The sequence below is a fragment of the Colletotrichum godetiae genome, assembly GCF_030913485.1.
Source record: "Colletotrichum godetiae strain CBS 193.32 chromosome Unknown BDP55scaffold_44, whole genome shotgun sequence".
NCBI classification, from domain to species: domain Eukaryota; kingdom Fungi; phylum Ascomycota; class Sordariomycetes; order Glomerellales; family Glomerellaceae; genus Colletotrichum; species Colletotrichum godetiae.
Genome location: NW_026851292.1, coordinates 234,486 through 247,129, shown reverse-complemented (window position 1 = coordinate 247,129; position 12,644 = coordinate 234,486). Strand labels below are relative to the sequence as shown.

At 55.3% G+C, this 12,644-nt stretch overlaps 1 protein-coding gene across 1 annotated transcript; it reads right to left on the bottom strand.

Annotated features, from left to right (window-relative positions):
• Positions 1-8,758: 8,758 nt before the first annotated feature.
• BDP55DRAFT_675291 (uncharacterized protein) lies at positions 8,759-11,254 on the bottom strand. The gene is made up of 2 exons (XM_060575735.1): positions 10,138-11,254; positions 8,759-10,060 (listed from the first exon to the last, which is right to left on the bottom strand). Exons 1-2 carry the CDS (start codon positions 10,772-10,774, stop codon positions 8,919-8,921), a joined length of 1,779 nt encoding a protein of 592 aa, XP_060425742.1. The 5' UTR covers positions 10,775-11,254; the 3' UTR covers positions 8,759-8,918.
• Between the last annotated feature and the right edge of the window lie 1,390 nt (positions 11,255-12,644).

Genomic DNA, 12,644 nt, shown 5'->3' with positions numbered 1-12,644 from the left:
GTGATCGGGGAGACGACGACGACGACGACTGGGACTGAATTGCGAAAGCGGGATCGGAATCTCTGCCGCAAGGAAACGAAGACGCAGACAGACAGGCTGGTGATCCAGATTTCGTCGTGAGCTGGAGAGACGAAGAAGGAGAAAAGGAGCAGGAGGGGAAGGGTGGGAGATGAGGGAAGAAGAGGTAGAAGAGGTCTGGAAGAAGGAAAAGAGGGTCTTGGCGGATAGGTAGTGCTGCGTAGGGGAAGCAAAGGCGTACGAATAGTGCGCCGATGTGAACGGGAGGCCAGGCTAGGGCAATTAGGAGAAAGACAGGTCCCAGTTTGCAAGGAGGTATTCGTGGATAGCAGCGAAGAAGAGAGGAGACTCCGGTACGGCGTAGAGGTACGGACTGGGGGTGGTGGGAAGTTCCTAGGGTAGGCTGTCAGGGGGTGTGGGAATTGGAATGGGGAGAGAGAGAGAGAGAGAGAGGAAGTGATGGAGCCAGGAAAAGAGCAGGGGGCGTGTGAATGAACCAAGTGCGCGATCCTCGAGGGTACTTGGGGGGAGAGATGGTGTGTGTGTGTGTGTGCCAGTATTCATACGGATATGAGTGTATGGAAAGGGAAAAGGTGGGAACTGGTAAAGATGGGGAATACTGAAAAGGGCAGGGAAAGAAGGAAGCAGAAAGGGCAGTGTGTTTCTGTAGGGAGTTATGGAAGAGAGACAAGTATCATTCGTCCACTTCAAAGGGAATAGGTACTCGTAGCACTCTGTCAGGTTCCGTACGGAGTAGAAATAATACTGTGTACAGTGTAGGAACGGATAGAGAAAGAAGCAGACGGGTCAGGTTTGGTTGGTGCGGCCGGGGCCTTGGATTGATGAATCGACACACTTGGGGGAGAGGACGTGGGAACGCGGGTGGGATGGTTGATTGGAATTAAATTGGGCGTACAGGGGTAGCCTGCCATGTTGAAGAAAGACGACGTTGGCCCTGCCGCTCATCGCTTCCACATAACGAAGCGATGGACGGTAGCGATAGAATAAACGGTAAAGTACGGTAAAAACATACCGTCCAAACAATGGACGTGTGTCTTTACATACATGAGGTGTGCGCGAGTAGGAAGTCAGGAGAACAACATAGGAAATACCTAGGGGACGGGTGCTTCAACTGCCCTCCCTCCTGCCTCGGATGAACAAGGACGGAAAGTCAACAAACCGACGTCGAATACTCGGGCCGTCTCAGCCACAATTTCCCAGGCGCCGGTTCCAGTTGACGACGCTGCCAGTGTCATCAACGCCACCGCCACCGGCTGCCAGTGCCGCCTGCCATTTCTATACCTCTGTACTCCGTCACAAAACATCATGCTCCCGCAGCTAAACGGGCCCATAGGATAGGTAAGAAACACAGGACAGGAATAGGGGACTGCGAGACGAAAAGGGAGAAGAGATTCTGCGTGATGCAGTGACAGCCAGTGGTCACAGAGTGGGAGGCGCCATTGCTAAGCAGAGGGCGGCAGGGCCAAAGGCAAGGTGCAGGGGAACCTGGGACGGTACCTTGGCGCGGAAACGGGACCTGGGACCTGCAGCTTGCGTCTTGCATGGGAATTTGCAACCGAGTTGGAAGTTGACGAGCCGGATGGAGGGCCGAGTCAACTGTCGAGTAGCGAACTCTCTCGATTCCACCGTCGACGAAACGAGGGTTGAACTTGAGGCTGATTGATTGCTGCTTGCTCCTCGAGACAGGAACCGCGTGATATGGTTTCCAGACTCCAGTGTCTCCGTCTCCCTTTTGTCGGGTGCACACGCACACGCGGCAGCATGGAACACGCAGAAGCAACATGAGTCCGGTCTGATGTTGCTTGCTGCAGTGGTTGCTTCTCCCCATGGCACAAAGCGGGTGTCCTCGTCATTTCATCTCATCTTATCGCGCCCCCGAGACTGACCTCAATCATCTCCGCAGGTCTTCCAGGGTTTCGCATCGTAGCGGATGGATAGGTAGGGAGAGCCTGAGAAGCCACCGAAGTCAAGTGTGTACGGAGTACTGTGCCCTCAGTGTCAATGAGCTGCGTCTTCATTGTTGGGTGCGGGCGGCACTGTGACAAAGAAGGGGGGGAATGAAAATTGATGGATCACGGCTCATGGGTTGACAACTGGAAAGACAAGGGGAGGTGGGAGAGGTCCAGCCCGCACGACCAGGGACGGGGAAAGAATCAGAAATTTGACTGGCCAGGACCGGCATCGCACGAGGGGCAACCGCGGCGAAGGGGCGTGAAAATAGCCCGGGTGGGGGCCGAGGGAGGGGTGTGTCTGCCGGGATATCCGGTACGTACCTTCACAGCCTCCCCGGTGTGCTGCCCTATCCTGCGGCCTGCCTCTAGGAATCCAGTTCAGTAACCAGTCGTCTGTGTGCTCAGCGTTATCGCTCGCCATATCCAGCTAGCACTCTGGCGAGACCGTGGATCTATTGCTAGAATCTGCATCTTGTCGACGATGTTGCGGCACCAAGACGGCAAGGGCCCAACAATCCCATGATTTCCATCTGCTGGGCACCGCATCTGGCGGAGCTGTCAACCGTGCCGAGAGCGCTGGGCGCTGTATGCGGAGGCGCTATCGTGGGTAGGACGGCACTGTTACTGCTCATGATGATGATGCCGACCCTCAGTATCGCTGAGGTATCCGTATTGCACTCTACGCTTGAAAACCTGGCACAGAACGTAGGTGCAGTGACGACGTCAGCTATCTCACACACATTCGACAACTCCTCGATGGTCGTCTTGTCAACACCAAGAAAGGCACGAAACACACCTCAAAATTTTCGGCTCTCAAGCGCGGTTTACGTGGCAGGAGGCGCCAAAGAGCGTGCTAAAGCCTAGGCGACTAGTAGAGGTCGGCCGATCTGCTCTTTGACTTGACATTCCCGTCAAGACGGCGCTATCAACGGCTCCTGTTCCTGACTTGCGTAACGAGCCCGGCGCCAGCTGCAAGCCACAAGCTCGAAGCTGAGCTCAAAGCCGGTCCACCGTCCCTCTCCGCTGGGATTCAGCGCCGAGTCGCCTGTGGATGGGCGCTAATTAGCGTTCAGATTGCAGACAGGACCAAGAGGCTAGGGCAGGTTTGGGCGAATTCGCAAGCGGTGGGCGTTCATTACTAAGGCCATGTGCATGACTGTTGGCTTTCACTCCCTCTGTCGTGTGTGAGTGTTAGTTGAGTATCGTCCTTATGAGATTAGGACTTTTTTGAGCGAGCCCTGCATGAGCGGAGGACAAGGCGAAATGAGAGCCAAATGCAGGCCAAATGCAAGTTGAGTGTGCGGAAATAAAGAACGAAAAACAATGACGAAATGTTGATCCGTATCAGTCTATCAGAGTTCGCCGTACCGGGGATGAGAGGGTCCAGAATCATGTGATCCGTGACGTCTCATTGGCCCACAGACCACCAAGTTCAATCGCCATCTTCAAATGTTCAATCTTGTATCCGTACGGATAGTCCGTACGGGTATTCTTACGGAGTAGGTCTGCCAAGTCTGTTAACGTGCTCGAGGCAATAGCACGCGATTGGAAGGTGCGCGGTTGCACGTTCCAAATACAAGTAGAAAATCACAATGAGCACAGCCATGATTGGTCGAGATGGCACCTTCTGTCTGTCCCTTTTGCTCAGGTCCTCAGGGGTTCCTGCTTCGTTTTGGAAGGGTGTGAAAATAGAGGCGTGCCTTGCTGCACCCTCCCTCCTTCTCCTTCCTTTCTTTCCAGTGTGGAAAAAAAACTTGGGAAGGGACCATCCACCAAAGATGATCTAGGAAGGCGACAAGCAAGGAACCCAGATTCTACCTTCCGAGCCCACCGAAATAACCACGCATCGCCAAGTACCGCTCCCGTACCCGCGAGCCACCTGCAATCTCTCGCCTTCCCATGTGCCGAGCGACCCCAATCTTAATTATTTTTCTTCCCCCCACCCCCATCTGCAAACCGTCTAAATTTCATCAATTTGCTGCTGCGATGCCATCCAGGCCAACCCTTCCAGTCTACACTATCCGTACGGATACCCGAATCGCGAATCCTCGTCTCCGTTCCAATTCGTATCGCAGTGCGGCTCCCTATCGGGTCATTCTGAATTAGACTGCTCATGGGCCATAGCATCATAGCAACCCTTCCCAAGAACCGGCCGAACGCGGTCCATGTTCGGATAGTGACAGATTGACCGTCGAGGCTCTGATGCTCTCAGGGTCAAACGTGCCGTTGGCTCGATACGGATACAGCAGTCAATGACATGGCGACTTGGCCCGTGGATTCTCTCCATTTGGTGGATGGTATTGCACGGCTACGACAACTCTACTCGCTACTCAATCTATATACCACGCTGCTGATCATCGCCGATTCGCCGCAGTCCCAGGCCAGCCGTGTCCGACTTCGGTCATCCGGGAGGAAATGATATGGGCATCTCTCACTCTCGGTCGACATCAAGAATCTCATGGCGTTCCTCGCGGAGTTGTTTCCGTGCAGCTACCTAGCTAGCCAGCGCACCCAGCTCGAAGGAAAGGAACCCATCCACAGAAACCGGATGGCCCTATCACCAACTCACGCCGAGTCGCCGCCTCTGCCATAAGACCCGTGACGCTGGTTCAGCCTGCATCGCCGTCGTCATCGGCCCTTCTGAACCCGCTCTACTGTACACTGTACCCTAGGCCACTTTGTTCCATCCGCTATGTACAGGGAAAACCAACACGAGCTGGATTACTTTGCCCTAAGGATGCAGCGTCTTTCCTGAGTCCTGACTTGGTTTTGCGTAGTTGCCACTGGAAACTTTGCATGCTTCATACGGTGTACCCGCTAATACACAAGCACAGCCTGTTCTGGTGCCACTGTTTCCTGTCGTCTGCCATCCGCCGCCTGCGCAGTATTACTCCGAATGAAACCCTCCGTCTGCCAGAAATCAAGATGCATACGACAGAAGAGTTGCTATTTTTTGCACCACAAGAAAAACGGGCCGCCTTACGCGTCGTCACTCCCATCCGGACAACCCAGTTTGCACTGTCGCCTCCACCGAAGTGGCCAAATAGCTGCGCACTTGGCCACACTTTCTCCTTTGGCAGCTGGTCCCAGAGGCTACAAACAGCTGGTGTCTTCAAAGCATCGTTACGCATTTGCCGTGAGCCGAGATATGGTTGCTTGCCGCGCTTCTTCCAGAAGGTCGCCGCCCTGGGGAGGCTTAGCAGATCTTCAGCAACCGCCCTTGTCGCTCCCAAGTACTACAGCCTATAGATATAATCCCTCCCAGCATCCTCAACGGTCACGGAGGCACCTGAAGGCTGGAGCACTAAGAAGTCAAAGAACCAATCCCATGTTCCCACCGCCTGAGATCGACGTCGACAAAAGGCGGGAGGCGCTGCCTTCAAGCCGATGTGCTCTCTGTCTGGATAACTGCTTCGGTACCGTGCGGTGCCTGCGACATAACGGTCCTAAAACGGACTGAAGGCTGGCTGAAAAGGGTTCGCCGTTCAATGGACTATTCCCCTGCCACAAATCATTTCTCGAGTCCACGCATCCATCCTAGGGACTTAGACACCCCCAACTGACAGCGACGCTTCCCGATTCAGGGATTGTGCCGGCGCCGTTTGATTCCTTTCTGCTTCGACGAAACATGACGCGGATCCTGCTGCGAACCGCGGCCGATCAGCATTTCTCTGACAACAGACACGCATTCTTTGTTCCCCTTTCAAGTCATGGTGGCATGCACGCATGGTGGTGAAGCTCAACCGTCCAGCCACCCATCCCCAAAACCACGGCGGGTGCTTGGAGCGGCAGCTGGCCCAGCCCATCAGACTTTCGGCTCGAGGCCGTGAACCTTAGCCAGTATACTTTCCAGCCTTCCACTGGAGGCCCCGACATGCGGGAAGCTCAGAGCCAAAAAAAAAAAAATCTAAAAAAAATTGGGCAAAAGTCAATCGCGCCAGCTCTACCCGGCCAGTCAACGCAAACATTTGGACTTGGCGATGAGCTTAATCGTCCAGAAATCGCAAATGTTTAGATGACGGCTGCACCAACGTACCGGTCCCAACCGCGTGCGAATCGTGCAACGGACACAGAGTACACCCCGAGGCCCAGAAAGAAGCAAAGAGAGAAAATCGGGGAGCATGAATAGACACAGTCGATCGACCAGCCCATTCCACCGCAACTGGAGAGCCCAATCAGTGGACCCGACACGGCCTGACGTATCTGTTACCCATCATTTCAGCGCCAGTTTTCGGTGGCCGTTTCCTTGGCGTGGGGATATCAGATGAAGAAGGGGTTTTGGGCAGTTGGAGGTTGGACTTTACAGAGACAAAAATAGGGGGCACTGAGTGTGTTCTGAATCGCCGGCAAAAGGCCGAAGCAAGCAACATGAAGACTTAACCTCTGACGAGGGCCCAGAAAGCATTGTTACCAAATGCCAAAAGGCGCTGGGAGCCTCGCACATCCCAGGCCGTCTCATCGTCGTGGAGTCGATGACGTCCTCAGCACAACCCTGCACATCAAATCCAGTCGTCAAGCTCATGCTCCACCAACCCATGGATTACCACGACTCACGAGTGCCACGCAGGCTGAAGATTCTGGAATTCAGCTCAGCTAACCCGGGGATGCAGAAGAAGCCCAGAGGGAGCAACTCCCGCGATGCGAACTTGCGGCTTCGACGAGACAAGCAAGGCCCAGACAACCGTCACGAATGTGATGCACCGCCTTGTTGGTTGCGAACTGGAATGTCGGAACCGAATTCAACATCAAATTCCTGGCGGAAGTAGCCTACCTCGAGGAATAAGGCACTGTATCCGTACATACAGAGCCAAGCTCACGTGCTAAAGCACCCGAGGGCCGGTCACGCACCCGTCCATCACCGCTTCTATTTTAGATCCAAGACAATCCGCACGAGGAACGTCGTCTGAACTGTGTCGAAAGTTACCTGATGAACCCCTGCGGATCACCCAACTGATCCGTTTCACATCGCTCGAGGATCGGCTTGCTCAATATGGCTGTTCCCTACAACAATATCGAGCCCTTTGACCCTCTTCCAACCAGTGGCAAGCACCGGACACCATTCAGTGCTGGCGACGGCTCCGGATTAATTGTCACTGATCTAATGGATGCTAAACCTCTAACCACGCGGGACCGCACGGGAGCCGGCCGGCAGTTGGACCGTGGGCCCCCTGGGCTACGCCGCACCAACGTCTGTCTATCACTCTATGGCCCGTCGGCTGCTATAGTGCAAGGGGCTATTTGGCGTATATCACGATCTGCTGTCTTTCCTCCGCTTATCTCAGTGGCTCGATCAAGGGCCGTCTACGGGCCGTAGCCTGTAGGCCCTATCCCGAATGGAGTTCTGTTGAAATCCTTTCTTGATCGTATGGTTGAGGTCCTCGGTGGCTCACAAGCGGTCAAAGATACGCCTTACGAAGTTTCAATCGATGGTGGACGTTCAAACTCGCTCATCCAACAACCATCATTCCACATTGATGTACTTATTAATTTGGATCTCAATCTCTTTGCTGACCCCCGCACTTGGCCCGCCCTGCATGATCTCCCGTGCTTACTCGCACTGCGATGGCATGGCGGCTCTCAACCTGAGGAGGATTGGGAACCAACCATTGCTTTTTTGCTTCCCTCGCCGGCCGCAGCAGCAGTTGTTTCTTTCCAATGAGACCATGTGTCCCTTGATTCGGGAAGGCCCTCCGAGTCAAACTAGGGCTAGCGTGCGGGATGCAGCCAGCCAGACATTGCTTGCAATCATGTCTGTGAAGCATCCGATGCATGTGTAGGTACGGAATACTTGAATGCAAAGATGAAGCCACATGGGCACGGTAGATTACTCGCCTCGAGACGATGGACGAGTTGGCGGAAGCCAGTCAAACCCCACACTTGACTACTTCAAGTTCCCCCTACGTCGACGTCAAATTGGCCGTTGCTATTCCGCCATGTTGTCTCTCACATGACATTTTCAACCTCTGTTTCAAAAACGAACGACAGCTGGAAACCCTGCGTTCGCCCTAAACCGTAAAGTCAGAGTCAAAAGTTGAAAAGGAAGAAGGCCCTGCTTGCCCTTCTTGCTTGCCATCTGCATTACTTGCCTCTCGCCCGGTCTACAAGCTGCCGCACTTTTCAAGTACAAAGGTAGTAGTTATAGACGGGGGCGCAAAGGCAAACAACATACACAAACGGTCCACAGATTTTAGCAGTAAGAGCAACTTCTTGTTCTACCCGAAGTCCTGCAGCGGCCCTCGCCGTCGGCCATGTCGTAGTTGCCCTTTTTATTTCTCTCTCCCTCCCTCCCGGGCGCTTATATGACTTCTATTCAGTGTGTGAATGTGTAGATACGTACGCGGTACGTGAAATCCATCCCGACGCTATGTTACGCCGGAGGATGTGTGGCCGGCAGGAGACGCGGGCGAGGTCAGGCAAGGTCAGGCGAGGTATCTCTTTGACAAGCGTGACAGGGTGTGACAGGGCGTGTATCGGAAGGGGGTGGTGTGCAGGTTAGTTTGGTTTGTCTTTCGGGTGGCTACGTGGCTTTTTTTTCCATTTTGTTTCTGTGTTCGAGGATGGGAAGATTGACGACTTGTGGGAATCTTTCTCTTCTGTTTCTTAACTCTCTTCCTTCGCACTCTGGAGTTTCTCCAACCAGCCGCGCAACGCGAATGGTGTTCTGTTCAGAGGCGGGGAAGACATTGACATAGAATCCAGGTAAAGTCACAGTGTAATATAACTAGCCGGCCACGTTACTGATGCAAACCCCAAGTGTACGAGGAGAACAATATTGATGGTTATCTTGATTTGTTTTCATCCTATGCTAAGCTTGAAGCATGCAAACCACTTAAAACGCCCACGGGGATATCTCTCTGGCACTTTGCAAAAACTCTTCTTTCCTTGTGCAAACCCGAAACCATACACATCACTTTCACTCTTCTCTTTTTACTGGTAATGACCCTTGTGATCACCGACGCCAGGCCTTGCCACACCGTCATCCACGTAGCCTGGGAGCTGCTCCTCGCGGCTTAGCCCGCCCGAGGCGACGGGGCCACCCTGGCCGGGCGGGTGCGAGCCCAGCGGGCCGCCGGCATCCGAGTGAACGTACTGCTGCTGTCCGCCATAAGCCGGGATGCCGGTCCCTTCGGGCTTGCCGCCGCCGTAGTGGGGCTGCTGCTGACCCTGCTGCTGGGGAGGAGGGATCGACCCGGGCGGGGCCTGCTGGCCGGGCGTCGCCTGGGGGAGATGGACCTCGGGCAGAGCCTGCTGCTGCTCTGCGGTACGGAGGGCCTCGTAGAGGGGGTGCGCGCCGGCGGGCCACATGCCGTTGGGGCCCTGGGGCGGCACTTGGCCCTTGACGATTTGGTCCACGGTGACCTTTTGTCCGTAGAATGCAGCGTTGGCGTCCTTACGCTCCGTGACGACGGTGCCATCTACCTGGATGCCGGCGTAGAACCCGCGGGACTTGACGTAGGAGAAGACGGGCTTGAGGGACGTGCTGCTGCTCCTGCGCTTCTTGTCCTTGTCGTCGGCCTTGAGCTTGCCGTCGTCGGTGGGCTTGACGTCCGTGACGTGGTCATTGGCATTCTTGTCCTGGACCTCGGGATTCTTGCCGCCAAAGGAGGCGCCAACGTCCATGACGCCTCCGGCGCCGTAGGGCCCAGCCACGACGGCCACGTCTGGGCCGAGACTGACGCGCGTGGACATGAAGGCGGCGAGGGCGGCGGGGCTGTTGATGACGCAGACGCAGTCGTAAATGTCGACGCCAATCATGAAGCCGGCGCCGAGGGCGTGGACCTGAATGCCGGAGGGCGGGGACCAGGAGCCATCGGCGAGGCGGGCGATGAGGATGCCGGAGCCAGTGGCGCCGGAGAACTGGAAGCCTACGCGGGCGGTGGTGAAGATTGCGAGGCCGACGGCCTTGTTGATTACCTTTGAGGGAATCTTGACGATGGCCTTGGAGTCCTTGCGGACCTTTTCCTTGTTGGGCGTCGTGGGGCGTGATCCGGTGGCTTCGGCGTGCTTGCCGGGGTCGAGGTGCTCGCCCGTTTGTGTCTGTGGGGGTACGTCGGATGTGATTCCCTCCTCTGTGAGATTTTGTGTTAGCTATGTGCTCCATGATGGTATCGCGGGTCGAGGGGGTATAGTTTTGAGGGGCACTTACTGCAGAAGCTCTTGAGGATCTTGGCCGCCTTATCGCACTCTCTATCCATGGTGGTGGGCAGGAAGCTCTGGGAGCCCATCTTGTTGGCCAGGGCGTTGATGGGCACGGCGGCCTTCATGCCCATCTGGGAGAGGCGCTCGCCCCATCCGCGCTTCTCCTTGTGGTTGGGATCGGTAGCGGGCGCAATGTAGGCGGCGTGGGCGGCGGCCGGGTCGGTGTAAGGACCGCCCTGGGCGTGGCCCGGTGCTGCGGAGCCCGGAGGTCCTTCGAATTGTTGCTGCTGTGAGTAGTGGTGTCCGGCGCCGTGCTCGGCGGGGTTGTAGGGAGCTTGCTGGCCGGGTGTCTGTGCGTATGACTGCTGCTGGGGGACGAAGCTGCCGCCGGCGTACTGCTGCTGCTGGGGAGCGTGTGTGTATTGGGGCTGGCCGGCGGGAGGAGGGCCCGGAGGCGGAGGAGGGAAGTGTTGCTGCTCGTGGCTAGGGCCGGCAGCGCTCTTCTGGTCCGGGTTGTACTGCTGCTGTTCATGGCCAGAGGTGTACTGAGGAGGCTGCTGTTGGTTGTTGTCGCCGGTGGGAGGGGGAGGGTAGAGCTGCTGCTCCGGTTGAATAGGAGGCTTCTCCGGGTTGGTGCCAGACATTATTACTGTAATTGTGTCTTCTGTCAATGTCTAGTGGGGTTCAGGTTGGTAGAATTAATGATATCGTAGCAACGATGCAAGCAAGGCAATGCTAAGATGTGTAGCTCTTGAGGGCTGGGTATCTTGAGATGGTAGTATGAAGGAGAAAAGTCAGCCGATGGCAAATGGGTTGCTGTGCGTTTGATTCTTTTTGTAGGTTGGGTGTTTGATGGAGCTCTACGGCAAGACCGAAGGAAGTTTAATGGAATCTGCTGGGCACAATGTGGCGTATACTGTCGTCAACGTGGATATCGTAGGCGTGTGAGGCTGAGCTCTGGTAGCTTGTGGTCCAGAAAACGGGGTCAGGTAGATATTCTGCAGAGAGGCCTCTCTCAATGCAGACGGGGAGAGTCATGTCATCGTTTGCCAACCTGCCAACTCACACCAAGCAGCAGCTCATACCTTGTACCGCGTGGATGCCGTACGAGAGGGGAAACTTGGAGGGGCACCGGGGAACCGGGAAACGTCATGGTGTGGCTGATGCGCAGGGATAGCGGGAGCCGAAGGGACCGCTGGCTGCGGCTGCGGCAAAGGCGTGTGTGGCTGCGCAGTTGGCAAACGCAGAGCGATGGTGCCAGCTGCTTACCAAAGATCCTTTTGATCCTATTACCTAAGTCAACTTACCTAAGGCATATGTCCCTAGTTCTCATACGGCGTATTAGCTAAGCAGTGCTAGGGCATGAGGGAAGTCTCCATCTTTCCCTCCCCCACCTCTTTTTTCCCCAACGACCCAACCTTATTCCCCAGCGGATGTGGGTACGGACGGAATACACCATTGCCACGATTGCCAAGCTGTCACCTCCATCAGCTTTGAATTTGTTTGACAGCTTCGCATTCGCGATGACGGCCAAAGTTACACTTCTTGCGACCTCTGACGCATAGACTTGCCGCCGCAACGGGAGAGGCTATGTATGCACAGAAGAGAGCTGGCTATCGCTCTGGTCCGAATCCAACCAGAAAGAAACGGGGGGGACGAGTGACTAAATAAGCAGTTGAGTGTGTGTGTCCGGACCTCGACGGACTTTGCCTCTTCGGCGAAAAAGATTCACCCACCAGTGGGATGGGATTGATTAGTCGGGAATCAACCCTCGGTGATCGGACCCCGAACCACCATGGCTATTCTTTTTCCCGTCTTCGCTATGGCTTTCCGTTGCAACATTGCGACGGTCGAGAAGCTTCCAAGACGAAGTTTATTAGACGACATGCTCGGTTTAATGACATTTCGTTGCGTTTCCAGGTCGCACCACCGGTTAATTAATCAGGCTGCTATCAACCAGCCAGATGCGAAATGTGGTTGACTGGTCTCGGACCGGACCTCGCCCAGACTCAGAGTGGGAATCCCGGACGTCTCCCAACCTGTCCGTCGACCTGCGAACTAGAAACACGAACACAGGCACAGAGGGCAACCTGACACCGAGTTCCGTCTTACCAACGACCGGGCTATTGACGCGAAAATAAGAAAGGGCTGACAATCAGCGACCAGAGAGTGATCCCGACGCCCTCCAACTCCGAATCACGCGCGTCAAACCCCCAATTGCAGTCATACTTTTGGGGAGAGACAGACCAGAGACGCCCTGCCCTGCCTCGTCTCATCCTTTGTTTGTCTTCGCTGCCGGTATCTGATCTTCGGCGCTCGCTGCAGCTGCTTGACCATACCGCTGGGTCTGATAGCGTTGCTTGTCGTCCTTTTCCTTTCGTTTTAATCCAAAAGTTTGATCGAGCTTGCGAAACAAAACACAGAGACGAACCTCTATTGTGGTAAAGCTCACGAGAATCCGCATCAAACTGACAAGACGGCCTTTTAGGGTTTCCCGCAGAGAGAGAGAAATCC